Source organism: Budorcas taxicolor, chromosome 2 (assembly GCF_023091745.1).
Source record: "Budorcas taxicolor isolate Tak-1 chromosome 2, Takin1.1, whole genome shotgun sequence".
NCBI classification, from domain to species: domain Eukaryota; kingdom Metazoa; phylum Chordata; class Mammalia; order Artiodactyla; family Bovidae; genus Budorcas; species Budorcas taxicolor.
In genome coordinates, this window is record NC_068911.1 from 133,959,101 (window position 1) to 133,973,280 (window position 14,180).

At 37.5% G+C, this 14,180-nt stretch overlaps 1 protein-coding gene across 1 annotated transcript; it reads right to left on the reverse strand.

Annotated features, from left to right (window-relative positions):
* Positions 1 to 3,522: 3,522 nt before the first annotated feature.
* PPIL3 (peptidylprolyl isomerase like 3) lies at positions 3,523 to 13,730 on the reverse strand. The gene is made up of 7 exons (XM_052635475.1): positions 13,696 to 13,730; positions 13,113 to 13,188; positions 11,921 to 11,995; positions 10,392 to 10,485; positions 9,962 to 10,029; positions 6,793 to 6,911; positions 3,523 to 4,431 (listed from the first exon to the last, which is right to left on the reverse strand). Exons 2-7 carry the CDS (start codon positions 13,113 to 13,115, stop codon positions 4,305 to 4,307), a joined length of 486 nt encoding a protein of 161 aa, XP_052491435.1. The 5' UTR covers positions 13,116 to 13,188; positions 13,696 to 13,730; the 3' UTR covers positions 3,523 to 4,304.
* Between the last annotated feature and the right edge of the window lie 450 nt (positions 13,731 to 14,180).

Below are 14,180 nucleotides of genomic sequence, written 5' to 3' on the forward strand. Positions count from 1 at the left end.
ACACTATTATTCTAGCCTCATTCCTCACATCATAACACATTTAATATTTGCTGCTTTATAAAAATTGGGATTAATTCCTTTCATTACAAAAATTTTTCCTTTATCATTTTTCTTATAAATTTATTTTAAAATTATTACATGGAATTCCCATCACTTACTTGAACCACAATTGGTACAAACTGAATTGAAAAAATGCATGTTTTCTTTTCAACCTATTGGTGAAATAGTAACTAATCTATCCACTTTACTAAATTGATTAAAAGTTGAGTTCTATGTATTAAAATGTATCTATTTACATGTCTGTTAGCTTCACAGACTGAGCTCCCATGTAGTATGCAGTGTTGTGTGCACCTTTGTCTCCAAATCTGGAAGAAGCTTAATAAATGACTAGTTTTAGTAATTAAACAAATCTTCAGAAATACCCAACATAGAAAGTATAAATGTTACTAAATGGATCTGGAAATTTCCAAGTTCAACCAAGATATAAATTTTAACTACTCAATTTGCCATTAACCAAAACAAAAGGTCTGCAAGCCTTCTACTCAAAAGAGAACTCCAAACCAAGATCTAACAAGACTGAGGAATTCTAACGAATTCAGGTACATTTCTAGAGCAGAGGTTTCAGGCATAGTTGGTTTATGCTATCCCTTGGACTCATCCTACTCCCTCTGCTGTGAAACCATGATTATCTGGCAACTGCTGATAGTCTCGGTCAAGGGTTGGCAAACTGTTTCTGAAAGGGCCAGATAGTAAATATTCTAGGCTTGCAGGATATTTGGTCTCTGTCACAGTCAATCAACTCTGCTGCTGTAGAACAAACAGCCAGACTCCCTGCATAAACATAGGAATGGCCAAGTTCTAAGAAAATGTTACTTGCAAAAACAGGTGCCTGGCCCGAGGGTTGCAGTTTCCCAACCTCTAGTCTAGATGGGAAATCATATTAATTTCATTTTAGAGAGAATTTGGGTTTATCAGCCATATTCTAGTCTTCTTAGTAGTTTATGGGCTTCCCTAGTGGCTCAGAGAGTAAAGGGCCTGCCTGCAATGTAGAAGACCCAGGTTCGATCCCTGGGTTGGAAAGATCCCTTGGAGAACAGAAAGGTTACCCATTCTGGTATTCTTGCTTAGACAGTTCTATGGACCGAGGAGCCTGGTAGGCTATAATCCATGGGATTGCTAAGAGTTGGACATGACTGAGCAACTAACACTTTGACTTTCAATATATGGAACAGATATCAATCACCCAACTGCTAATGTGATCGGTGAACCAGTTAATTCAGTGTGAGTGGACAGAAATCAATGTTCTGAGTTTTGATCCTTGCTACCTACAAGAGGCCCATGGGTGCAGTCAATATACTTCCTTATCTATGAGATCCTTATGGGTACAGCTGAGCAGACCTAAGAATGAGTTCGAAGAACCCAAAAGTCACCATACTGGCAACACTAAAAAAACAATGGCAGTTTTGAATAAAAATTGAGGGAATGTCAGTCAGTACAAAAACATCCTGCAATTAGTAAAATACTCTTAAGGGTGGTGACAAAATTCAATGATATGTTTGGAGAAGAAACATATCAATGGTAGATGGATTTAGAGACTGTCATACAGAATAAAGTAAGTCAGAAAGAGGAAAACAAATATTGTATATTAACACATATATGTGGGACAGTGAGTAAAAGCAGAGACCTGATTTTCCCAGTCACATGTTTGTTTGAAGGGTTATGTCCTTAAGCAGGGGGACCAAAAAAAAAGTCTTATCTGATCTACTGAAGACTTATTTTTCTATATTCTATCAAATATCTTATAAACGAAGATGTTCACAGTTTACTCTGACAGATGAACTCAATGTGACAACAAGGTAAAGAAAAAATAAATTGATAATATTTTAAATACTAGGTTTATGGAAATATCATCACTTCAGATTGTGACTGATAACTTATATTCTAGGATAACTAGACTGACTGAAATCAAATCACTGTCTAAACACCTTACAAAATTCTATCACAGAGTCAGAAGAATTCAAAGACTATTTCATCATTACATATAAACAAAAACAAATAAAGCTGCAGAAAAATGCCCAAAGACATTTTCTCATTGGATGAACAATATGAGGTCTTAATGGTCATAGGTTAACTATTTGGTGTATTTTATATTTTGAAATTGCCAGAACATTCCCATGGGAAACAACATAGCCATTATTTTTGTGGTTAAAAGAGAAAAAAGATATAAAGTATAAGCAGTGGCAAACCAAATTCTGACCCAAAAAAGGCCTTAATACTAATTCTAGAAACTAATGATTAAAAAGGTGAAACAAAACCTGAGGGCATTGATATAACTGGCCACTCAGTTTATTGGAAGGTATTACTTTTTTAATAGTAAAAAGAGGATAACTGCAAGCTAACTCCCAAACTGCACTTAAGAATCAAAACATTAATTAGATCAGCCATCTGCAGAAATGATACAAAGAAATGTTTTGTATCATTTTTAGGAATACCCAACCTCTAATCCAGTTGATCTACGCAGTGAATAGGACATAGTTCTTGATCAAATCAATGGTATAGTCTGATAAATGACCTGATTAAGTGAGAAGCCTGATATGGTTAAGAAGGCAGCTTCCATTTATTGGCTACAGAACACTCCTCCACACCAGAAGCTTTACACACACTGTGTCATTTAATCCTAACAAGAGTCATATGGAGGATTATTTATGAGAAAATTAAAGCTCGGAGATGTTAACATGCCTAGTTAATAGTAGGAGGCAGAGCTGTGATTCAGACCCAGACCAGGACTCTACAACTAATTGTATTTTCCAAATGGATCATCTGTAAAACTCTTATCCTGCATTTATGTATTTCTGCATTTTAAAAAAAGATACACTTTAAAAAGATGTTCCATGGGCAAATCAGTTAGGGCATTCTGAGTGTTCACTGAATTCCAGGACTTCTCTGGGCCTTTACTATAAACACCAGGGGAAATAACTAATGGATTGACTGGCCTCTCTAGGCTATCTCTTTATCTTTCCTCTTTCTAACTGTACAAAGTAAATAGTTAATAGAAATATTTCTAGGATGTGGAGTATGTTAAGGCTGTATATTGTCACCCTGTTTATTTAACTTATATGCAGAGTACATCATGTGAAATGCTAGACTGGATGAAGCACAAGCTGGAATCAAGATTGCTGGGAGAAATATCAATAACCTCAGATATGCAAATAACACCACCCTATGGCAGAAAGCGAAGAACGAAAGAACCTCTTAATGAAAGTGAAAGAGGAGTGAAAAAGTTGATTTAAAACTCAACATTCAGAAAGCTAAGATCATGGCATCTGGTTCCATCACTTCATGACAAATAGATGGGGAAACAGTGGAAACAGTGACAGACTATTTTTTTTGGGCTCCAAAATCACTGCAGATGGTGACTGCAGCCATGAAATTTTAAGACACTTGCTTCTTGGAAGAAAAGTTATGACCAATCTAGACAGCTTATTAAAAAGCAGAGACATTACTTGGCCAAAAAAGGTCCATCTAGTCAAAGTTATGGTTTTTCCAGTAGTCATGTATGGATGTGAGTTGGACTATACAGAAAGCTGAGTGCCAAAGAATTGATGCTTTTGAACTGTGGTGTTGGAGAAGATGCTTAAGAGTCCCTTGGACAGCAAAGAGATACAACCAGTCTACCCTAAAAGAAATCAGTCCTGAATATTCTTTGAGAGGACTGATGCTGAAGTTGAAACTCCAATACTTTGGCCATCTGATTCGAAGACCTGACTCATTGGAAAAGACCCTGATGCTGGGAAAGATTGAAGGCAGGAGAAGGGGACAACAGAGGATGAGATGGTTGGATGACATCACGGACTCAATGGACATGTGTTTGAGTAAACTCCGGGAGTTGGTGATGGACAGGGAGGCCTGGTGTGCTGTAGTCCATGGGGTCCCAAAGAGTCAGACATGACTGAGCAACTGAATTGAACTGAACAGGATGTGGACTAGATATGGTAGGAATATGTAATTAGGGTGCTCAAAAATGCCTGGATTTGACACTCAGCATTTAAAAATGAATGTTTATATGAAAATACAAAGTTAAACACAGGGTTGTTTTTTTAAATTAAAGAAATGCATTAGATAATAGTCATAGAATATGCTCTAAAAATAGGACTAAACACTGTTTGGCCCCTCTTGCTACGAGCAACTCACAGAAGATCTTAGTTATAAACAAGCTGCAATTTTTGACATAATTAAAACTGAGTAAACCATAATAGGTGTGTTCCTTGAATAGTTTGCCAAATATTTGTCCAGGTCTATTATAGCTACTGGGCAAATGGGTTGGCATGAATAGTTATGTCCTTAATGTGTACATCATTAAGAGGTCGATATGTCTTCTCATTTACGGGTAACTTCTCCAGTTCATCTAGAGTCTCCAGACCATCTATCACCCTGAAAGAGAAACAATATAATGTTTGAAAATTTCCTACGATTGAAACATAATATCCAAATACCGACAACAATTACAGTCTAAGAGAAAACGACCAAGTCGTACAGTTTTTTGAGTTCTCCTGTTGAGTATACAGTAAGATATTGCTTTGATTTTCTGCCATAAGTAGGGCCCAAAATTCACAAACAAAAATTCATGTTTATGCCTTTAGACAAAAGTAGCAATGGGCAGGAATATTCCCATCAAAGTATCTAAATGATGTATTCTGCCTCATTCACATGGATTAGCTACAAATGGGGCCAATACAACCAGTCAGAAGGTTTTCTTTGCTATAAGAAAAGCCTGGAGAAAGTATGTAAGGATGACAGTTATTTTGAGTACTGCCCTGCACTGAATGTTCTGAAGTGGGTAGCTTCTTTGTACTTTAGTGTTTAAACGTGTGTTTTTATTTTTTGCTTCTAAACAACAAAAAGAAATATTGACGAGAAGATTGACAGCTAAGCCCACTTCCAGCAAGCCCAATTCATGTTTCTATCAGAAAAAAAAAAAAATACAGCTGTGTTTCTAATATGTTCTAGAAACTTAGTCTACTAAGACAAACTGGCTTTTTAGATTATATTTCCTAGTGCACTTTGAATCAATTCCTAAGACTTAGATTAGGTACTTTAAAAATAACAGATTCCCATTTTATTTTACATTTCCACTAAAATGTTATTATAGCCAAAGCCTTTTGATTTTACACCCAAAAGTAGGCAGTTAAGGTCTTTAAATTGTAAGTTTTAAAGGCTTTCCCACGTTCTGGGTCAGTAAGAGAAAAAAGAGGGTGCAGGAAAAAGATCCCAGGCAAAAAAAGGCATATAGAGTTGAGGTAAGTTAAGTATTTGGGAATGGGTACCTTTGAGAACCGGCAAAAGCTATGAACCATTTTCTCAGAAAAATGTGTGTGCATATACAGAAAAGAGTTTCAAGGAGTTACTAGACCGAAGGTTAAGAATACTTGTTCTAAATGCTACAGTGTTTTTTAACCAATTCAGTAAGATAAGTCCTACTAATCAATAATTCTGAATGGTGTGTTAGGGAGAATATAAAACAAAGGGAGTGTAAAGATTATTCATATACACACAAAAACTACTAAAGGCTATAATATTCCTTTTCATCAAATATTAATATATAAATTAGACATGCATACGGAATGAAAAAGAAAAGTTGTAGATTCTTGTATTTTTAATTAAACTAGCTTGGCATCCAAACTGTTAAATAAAACAAACTATAGAACTGTGCCTTGGTTTACTGAACACAGTAAATAATTTGTTGATAAACTGACTTCCTGTTGATTTATAAAAGCAATTACCAGGGATAGTGCATCTAATGGATTTTCTTGCAGAGACTGCTAAAAGTCTCCTCAAGATTCCATTCCCCTTTCTTCTTATTTATAGAGGCCTGATTTTATTGAGATGGCAATATATCTAGCTGAAAAACATTTCCTACCCTCTCTTGTAAGTAAGGTCTGAGTCTTTCAGGGAAGTTCTTTAAAAGGGGACTGATTCAGCTGGCATAAAACTCTTGAGAGTCCCTTGGACTGCAAAGAGATCCAACCAGTCCTGGGTGTTCCTTGGAAGGACTGATGCTAAAGCTGAAACGCCAATACTTTGGCCACCTCATGTGAAGAGTTGACTCATTGGAAAAGACTCTGATGCTGGGAGGGATTGGGGGCGGGAGGAGAAGGGGACGACAGAGGATGAGATGGCGGGATGGCATCACCAACTCGATGGACATGAGTTTGGGTGAATTCCGGGAGTTGGTGATAGACAGGGAGGTCTGGCGTGCTGCAATTCATGATGTCACAGAGTCGGACATGACTGAGCGACTGAACTGAACTGAACTGATTCAGCTGGCAAGCACCTTTTGCCTTTCCTCCTCCTTTCTGCTTGGAACACAAAAGTTCTGACTGGCGCTTTGCTGCCCAAATTATAACTATGAAGTGAATTTCAGAATGAAAGCTAATGACAGCTGAGAAAAAAGAAAGACACCTGGGACATCAATGACATACTAGAACCATCATCCCAGTTCATCTTGTTTAAGCAACTGTTTTTCAGATGTGTTGATACAAAATGCTATTCTGAATGAAAACAATACATACTGTTAACTTGCATAAGATCCTGAAAAAAAAGTGCTGGCGCTTCTTTACAAAATAACTGAGGGTGAGAGAGGCTGTAAATTACCCAAGGTCACATGGCTATTTAAGTGGTGGGTGTAAATTTCAGGTACATTTAGCTCTCATACTGCTCTTTGAATACTAGTCACGCCATGATCACAGTCACTCATGCATCCTTTGCAGTGAAATTCCAAACCAGAATACTCACTTGCCAAATACTGTGTATTTCATGTCCAGATGTGGCTGCTTCCCATAGGTGATGAAAAACTGAGATCCATTAGTATTTGGGCCATTATTAGCCATAGATACAACACCTCTAACGCTGTGCTGAAAAGGACAGACCAAAGTATTAATTGCATTTACATAAGCATTCCAAATATAGAACTGAAATAAGTAAGACATGCATTCTTCACCTTCCCAATATTTAAGAGGTCAAGAAAACATGTAATCAGTTTCCATCAGGGCTAGTTCAAATGTTCAGTTTCTGTATTATCTGTATCTCTGGAAACTTGTATGTAAATTGTTTATATACCAAATCATATTCCTCAATTTCATCTTTGGAGAAGTAGAGCCACAAACACCTTTGGCAACACCAATGTATAACAGAAATAATCCTTACATTTACATTAAGGAACAGTGTGCTGGCATGAAACCATCAGGCAGACAACAAAACCAAAATCCCCATAATCTCTTCATATATACACTGGACTCTGGCTAGTTTCTTTATCTGTAAAACAAGGGAGGTTGGACTAGTTCAGGGGTTTTTTCATAATTCAAATTCTCACAAGGGTTGCTGCTGCTGCTGCTGCTAAGTCGCTTCAGTCGTGTCTGACTCTGTGCGACCCCATAGACGGCAGCCCACTAGGCTCCTCGGTCCCTGGGATACTCCAGGCAAGAATACTGGAGTGGGGTGCCACTGCAAGGGTTAGCAGATAATAAATTGATAATTGGGCAGAATGTAAACATTAGGGAATGGTGGAATCTGGCAAAAGGAATAGTGTATCTCTTGCCTCATGACATATACAATTTTGTTTAAACCAATGGCCATAAAGAATGAATCTGTGGGTCTTCCACCCATGGGCAGTCAGTTCATAAACCCAGGACTGGATGATCTAAGGAAGGCCTTGTCTATGTTATACAACGGAATGTGTATAGGAGTTAAAAGGACTTTACCAATAAGACTGAAGACAGAACTGTCTTACAGGGAGATGCCCAAATATCAAATACACTAAAAGTAACTCCAATGATTGCTCTGTCCAATGCTATTCATAGCAGACACTAATGAGACAAACCACAAAAATGCAACTACATAGATATCAATGCTTTACTGTCTCCCTAAAAGGTGACTACCAATCAAATGTATTTGATGCATCATAAGAATATATGTACCACTTACAGTATAATAAAATAAGCAACCATTAACCTGTTTCCAAGCTTTAAGAATTAAAATTTACCAAACTGTTGCATATGCCTATATGCTCCTCTCAGCTATTACTTCAGCCTCTCGAAGTGGTAACTAGTATTCTACTATCTTTATAAATGCCTGAACAATATATTGTTTCCTTTTGCTGGTTTCTGAGTTCTATAAAATAGTTCATACTATTTTTTAGTCTTCTAGAAAATGATTTCTGCAGTTAACATAATGTTTCTAAGATTCATACATGTATTATACATATTTCTTTCACTGTATATTTTACTACTGAATATACTGCAATTTGTCCACTCAAAGATTGATGGACATTGTTTTTCGATTTTTGTTATTACAAGTAGTACTCTAGGAACACACCTGAACATGTTTCCTAGTGCACATGTACATGAATTTCTCTAGGGTAAACGTGTGGGAATGGAATTTCTGGGTTAGAGTATGTGACTATTCACGCATCCTCAATTCTGGTATGTTAGAAAATAATTCTTAACCTTGTTTGTGTAGGAAATACCAGGGAACCTTAAAATATAGTCACGGTCCTAATCAGTTCTACTGTTTTTCTCTAGATTTTGGGAGGTAAGGCCCTACTCTTTTTTTTTTTAATTTAAAACTTCTACAGGTCAATCTGTCACCAGCAAAGTTTGAAAATCACTGGTATAGGATGACAGATCAGTACTATGGAAACAGTTATTAATTAATGCCTAAAAAACCGTTCATGTATGGATGTGAGAGTTGGACTGTGAAGAAGGCTGAGTGCCGAAGACTTGATGCTTTTGAACTGTGCTGTTGGAGAAGACTCTTGAGAGTCCCTTGGACTGCAAGGAGATCCAACCAGTCCATTATAAAGGAGATCAGCCCTGGGTGTTCTTTGGAAGGAATGATGCTAAAGCTGAAACTCCAATACTTTGGCCACCTCATGTGAAGAGTTGACTCACTGGAAAAGACTCTAATGCTGGGAGGAATTGGAGGCAGGAGGAGAACGGGACGACAGAGGATGAGATGGGTGGATGGCATCACCGACTCGATGGATGTGAGTTTGAGTGAACTCCGGGAGTTGGTGATGGACAGGGAGGCCTGGTGTGCTGCAATTCATGGGGTCGCAAAGAGTCGGACACGATTGAGCAACTGAACTGAACTCCAACTTTGTAACAATATTTATTTATGACAGAAAAGCAAAAAGATAAATTATTCCTAATGACCGTCCAGAGATAACACTGAAGTGAATATTTTTAGAAGTTTTGCTGAGTACATTTTACTGTAACTTCAAAACAATATACTAAATTACATATTCTGATTGAAAGACCACACAGTAAATTGTTAACTGATGTCATCTCTGGGGAATGGAACTTTTTTAAAAATTAATATGTACTAGTTTTTTAACTTTTAGAAAAAAGAAAATTCTTTAGAAAGTTTAAAAAAATACAAAGGAAATATAAGTATCTAATTTTTCTATGCTGAAGATTTATTTATGTGCACTTCTCTGAGACCTAGCTGAGAACTACCATACACATTAAGTGAAGTTAAAACAGAAATATTCAAATATCTAAGAGAAGATGATAAAAAGCTGGCGATTGATAATAGGCAATATTGCAACCAGAAGGTCTGACAGTCTCTACTCCCCACTCTCAGAAAAGATCAGTGATTCATATCATTCAACATGAATTGTGTAGTGAGACATGAAGCCCCACAGGTATATTACTGATTAAACATTTCAGATTGGACCAAAAGCTGAGCTCACATAATGTCAAGATTCATGTGATGGTTGAGATCCACTATAAGGCTAGAACTGACATTTATATTTCCTCTCTGACATCACTTATCAAGCGTGAAAAACTACAAAAAAAAAAGTATATTTACTAATTATTTTAACCTGTATTATTACAACATATGCATCGGTTTCCAAATGTAAACACAGCATGAAAAAATAGATTCTGAAGTATTTTGGATATACCTTAAGATATTCACTATATTCATCTTCAAACTTCTTGCCCCAGATACTGTTACCTCCCCTTCCAGTACCTATATTACAAGACAAACAAATGAAGTATCTAATTAAAGGTGAAAGGGTTCATGTTCTAAATGTAAGGGCTAGTTTATATAGCGTAACCCTTTAAATACAAATAAAATCTGATATATCCTTTCTTTCTTCCCCAAAATGAACTTTAAAGAACATAAAAATAAAGTATCTCTACAAAACCCCCAAACCCTCCTTATAAATATTGTTGTTCATATTTTAGGGCTTGGTGCTAGTAGCTTCTGTGTAAAAATTTCTTGCTAAGGTAAGTTATAAAAACCCCACATGCTTTTATTTTTCTATTCTTTATCTAGTCTCTTCTTTACACAATATGTTCAATTCCCTACATATTACTGGAATCACTTACCTGTCGGATCTCCCGTTTGAACCATGAAACCCTTGATATTTCTATGAAATATACAGCCATTGTAGTAATTACTGGCACAAAGAGCCAAGAAATTCTGGAGAGTAAAAATAGTGATTGAGAAAGGTAGCAGAAACATATTTTAGATAACACATGAATTGTATTTACTGAAAATACTGCAACAACCTTTTAAACAATGTCTTTCAAGCATTACTTTAGGTAAAGTCACTGACTAAAACTCTCTGATAGCTTCCTTCTATTCCTGAAAGAAAATACAAAATCCTCAGCAGAGCCTAGCAAGCCCTGCCTGACCTAGCCTACTTCTGCATCTCATGATAATCACTCCTTCCCTGCTACTTACTGTGTTAACCCCATCAGCCTTCTGAAAGTTTATTCAAAAAACACAGGCTTTCACACCTTGAGGCCCTGTACCTATTTCTATACCTGGAACGTTCTTTTTTATAAGTCCTTCCATGGAGATGCCTTCATTAGCTTTCACACTCCGTTCTTAAAGTGCAATACCACTTTCTTGGCTAGCCTTGCCCTCACCTTCTTTTAAATAAATCCTTTCACATTACTCTCCATCTCAACACTTTATTTCCCTCAAGGCATTATTTCCCTCTAGAATTACTGTTTTTTCTAATGAATTTTCCCCCTGCCTATCAGGTAACTATTAGCTCCACATGAGCAAGGAATGTCTCTTGTTCATCACTAAAGTTCCAGATGCTGGCAAGATAGCTTCTCGTAAGCAAAATTGCTGAATGAATGAATATATATAGCTGACTCCTTTTTTTTCCCTTCTTGTATTTTTTTGGCCATGCCACGCTGCTTATGGGATATTAGTTTCCCCAACCAGAGACTGAACCTATGCCACAGGAGTGAAAGCACCAAGTCCTAACCACTGGACCGCCAAGGAACTCCCTTTTTCCTTCTATCCTTGTTATTTAAACAAGTGAAATAATATATGGAACAGTTCCCTTGTATTTCTTGAGAAAAATGAGCCAAAAGAAAAAGATACCAGCCACACTATGGTAAGAGAAAAATCATCTACCCTTTCTTTAATTCACTTTAACATCAGAAAAAGAAGTGTAGGACTTCCCTGGTGGTCCAGTGGTTAAGAATCTGCCTGTCAATGTTGGGGACACAGGTTCATTCCTTGGTCTGGAAAGATTCTACATGCCAAGGGGCAACTAAGCCTGTGTGCCACAACTACTGAGCCTGTCTGCCAAGGGCCCATGCTCTACAACAAGGGGAACCACCACAAAGAGAAGCTGGTGCACTGCAAATACAGAGTAGCCCCTGCTCCCTGCAACCAGAGCAGCCCTGCATGCAGCATCGAACACCCAGCACAGCTAAAAATTAAGTAATTTATTTAAAAGAAAACGAAGTATAAATTAGATCAGAAATTATGACTGATGGTTTAGAAAAGTTTTCTATTTTGGGGGGGGAAAGCCATTTAAGTTAGGTGACTCAATTTCAAAATAGTTCCTACTGAGTTAACTCATCTTTTATGCATACATTATGGTACTCACTTCACATGTTTTGGGTGTCCTTTCACAGAAGACTTCTATTTTAATATCACCTACATCTGTATGCAATGTCACCGACTAAAAAGGAGAGAGAATGTGAGAAAAATGAGATTTCTTCAGGTGATTTTGTGCACTATTTCATTTCCCTAACTAGATATATTTGAATAAAAACAGAAAGAAACACCATTACAGAGATGATCTATCCATACAGTAGCTCTTGAGAGATAAGTTGCATTTCTTCAAAATTATTTCAACAGTAGAAAAAAAAATTCCAGAGGAGAAAGGTAAATGTTTAGGTAAAATGGTATCTATGCTAAAAATCTGGGAGCAAATACTATGATGGAAATAATTATCTTATTTGAATTTTTCATCAATAAAAATGATTTTTATGTTAGTATGACTGACTTAAATAAGCAATTCACTAAGTCATTAATATTTATTGAAAAATAGTAAGAAAAAGACTTTTACATAGTTTTTTTTAACCATTTCCCTTATATAATTTAATTGTGAGAGCTGAAAAACAATTTCTTTCTCCACTAAAGACAACAGACATAAAAAGCATCTGTGTTTTCAGATCCTAAATGTGCAGAGGTAATCAGAGTACTCCTTCTTTCTTGCCTTTTTGCTTAATCTATTCAGTGGTAGTCAAAATATTCATTTTGTTACTCCATTCCAGAGAGGCTAGAAAGATTCTGAGACTTCTTTTTTAATTTCTCTTCTTTTTACAATAGTATCTACCAGTCAGAGTATGACTAAGTTGAAGAAAGAGGGCAGGAATGTGTGTGTGTGTGTGTTGGTGGGGCAGAAATGTGTGTGTTGGTGGGGTGTGTGTGTGTTGGTGGGGCACACTGCTTTCTTTCTATCTCCAACTCCAGTTGTCCACCTTAGATCAAGAGCGAAAGGATCCAATGAAAATGATCACACCTGACTATGCTCTTCTGCAACAACCCCTTTCCATCTCTCTCTCGTATCAATCTTTTTCCATATAAACGTAAATTCTGTATTGTTTAAGTGAAAAGCATAATTTAATTTTGCCTTTGCTGGTTTTGTTTAGAATCATTTTACACTGTATAGTTCTTCATCTTATTATGTCTGTTTTGTCATTGAAATTTCCATGCAGTTTTAATTCCCTTGATTTTCTAAAAAAAAAGTTACTTATTATGAAAGACATTCATAAGAATTCCATAAATTTTACCATTTTCTTTCTTGATGGTTTCAGGAAGCACTGTTACTTTCTCAGGGTTTATTGAGAGAAGTTCAAAAACAAGCCTCTATTTACAAAAGAAAAGAGAATTAATTTCATTTCCCTCTCTTAACTCACACAAACTGTTTTATGACATATTTAAAAGAAAAGGTGTCAGCGAGTACCCATTCTACCCAAGTAATAAAAATTCGGTTATGGAAGCGATCAGGCGAAACTAATCGACTCCAGACCCTCAAACTCCTCTTTCCCTGCTCACTTCTCAAGGGCCGAGTACACTCCTGCCTTGGGGTCCAGGCACTGGGTGTTCCCCTCACGTGGAACATGTACACTCAGACATCTGTACGGCTAGTTTCCTCACCTCCAAATCTCTGCTCAAAAGTCTGGTTAAACCTGCCTTAACGATTTCCTTTTCTCACAGCACTTACCACTAGTATACCTCATCCTTTACTAGTCGTCACCCTCCCCACACAGAATAAATACTCACTGTAAGCAGTCCAAGAAACAAAACACACAGCGCGCTGCAAGCACTTGAGTTAAGCTAATGAAACAATAAGTGACGTTACCCCATACTTACTTAACCGCTTCGATTAGCACAATTGTTAAAACAGCAAAGATGCAATCGTAGGTGCCCCCACGGGTCTGTAGATTCTAAATGCCACCGGAAGTCGAGCAAGAGACCCATTAGAGAGAACGCCCCTCGCCTGTTCGCGTCCTCCCTTCCCCCCTCTCTATCTGTAACCCAAACGAGAAGAACTAGGGAGAGAATATAGGATTTATTCCCCACCAGGAACACTTCTGACCTTGAGAGGGGGCTCTTTCAATAATTACACTAGGACAAAAAGCGTTAACTCTGGGCAACCTCTAGAATTGCCTTGGGCTCAGACCTAAAATGGAAAGGACCTCTTCCGCCCGGCCCCTGCGTCCCGCCCACTTTCACAACACCAGGAAGTTCCGCGCAGGACCGGAAGTAGCCCTCGCGGAGTCCCGGGACTGGTGAGTCTCGGGAGAATCAGATTCCGGGCTGGGTAGCTGAGCCTTCGGTGGCGGGCTGTGGCAGCA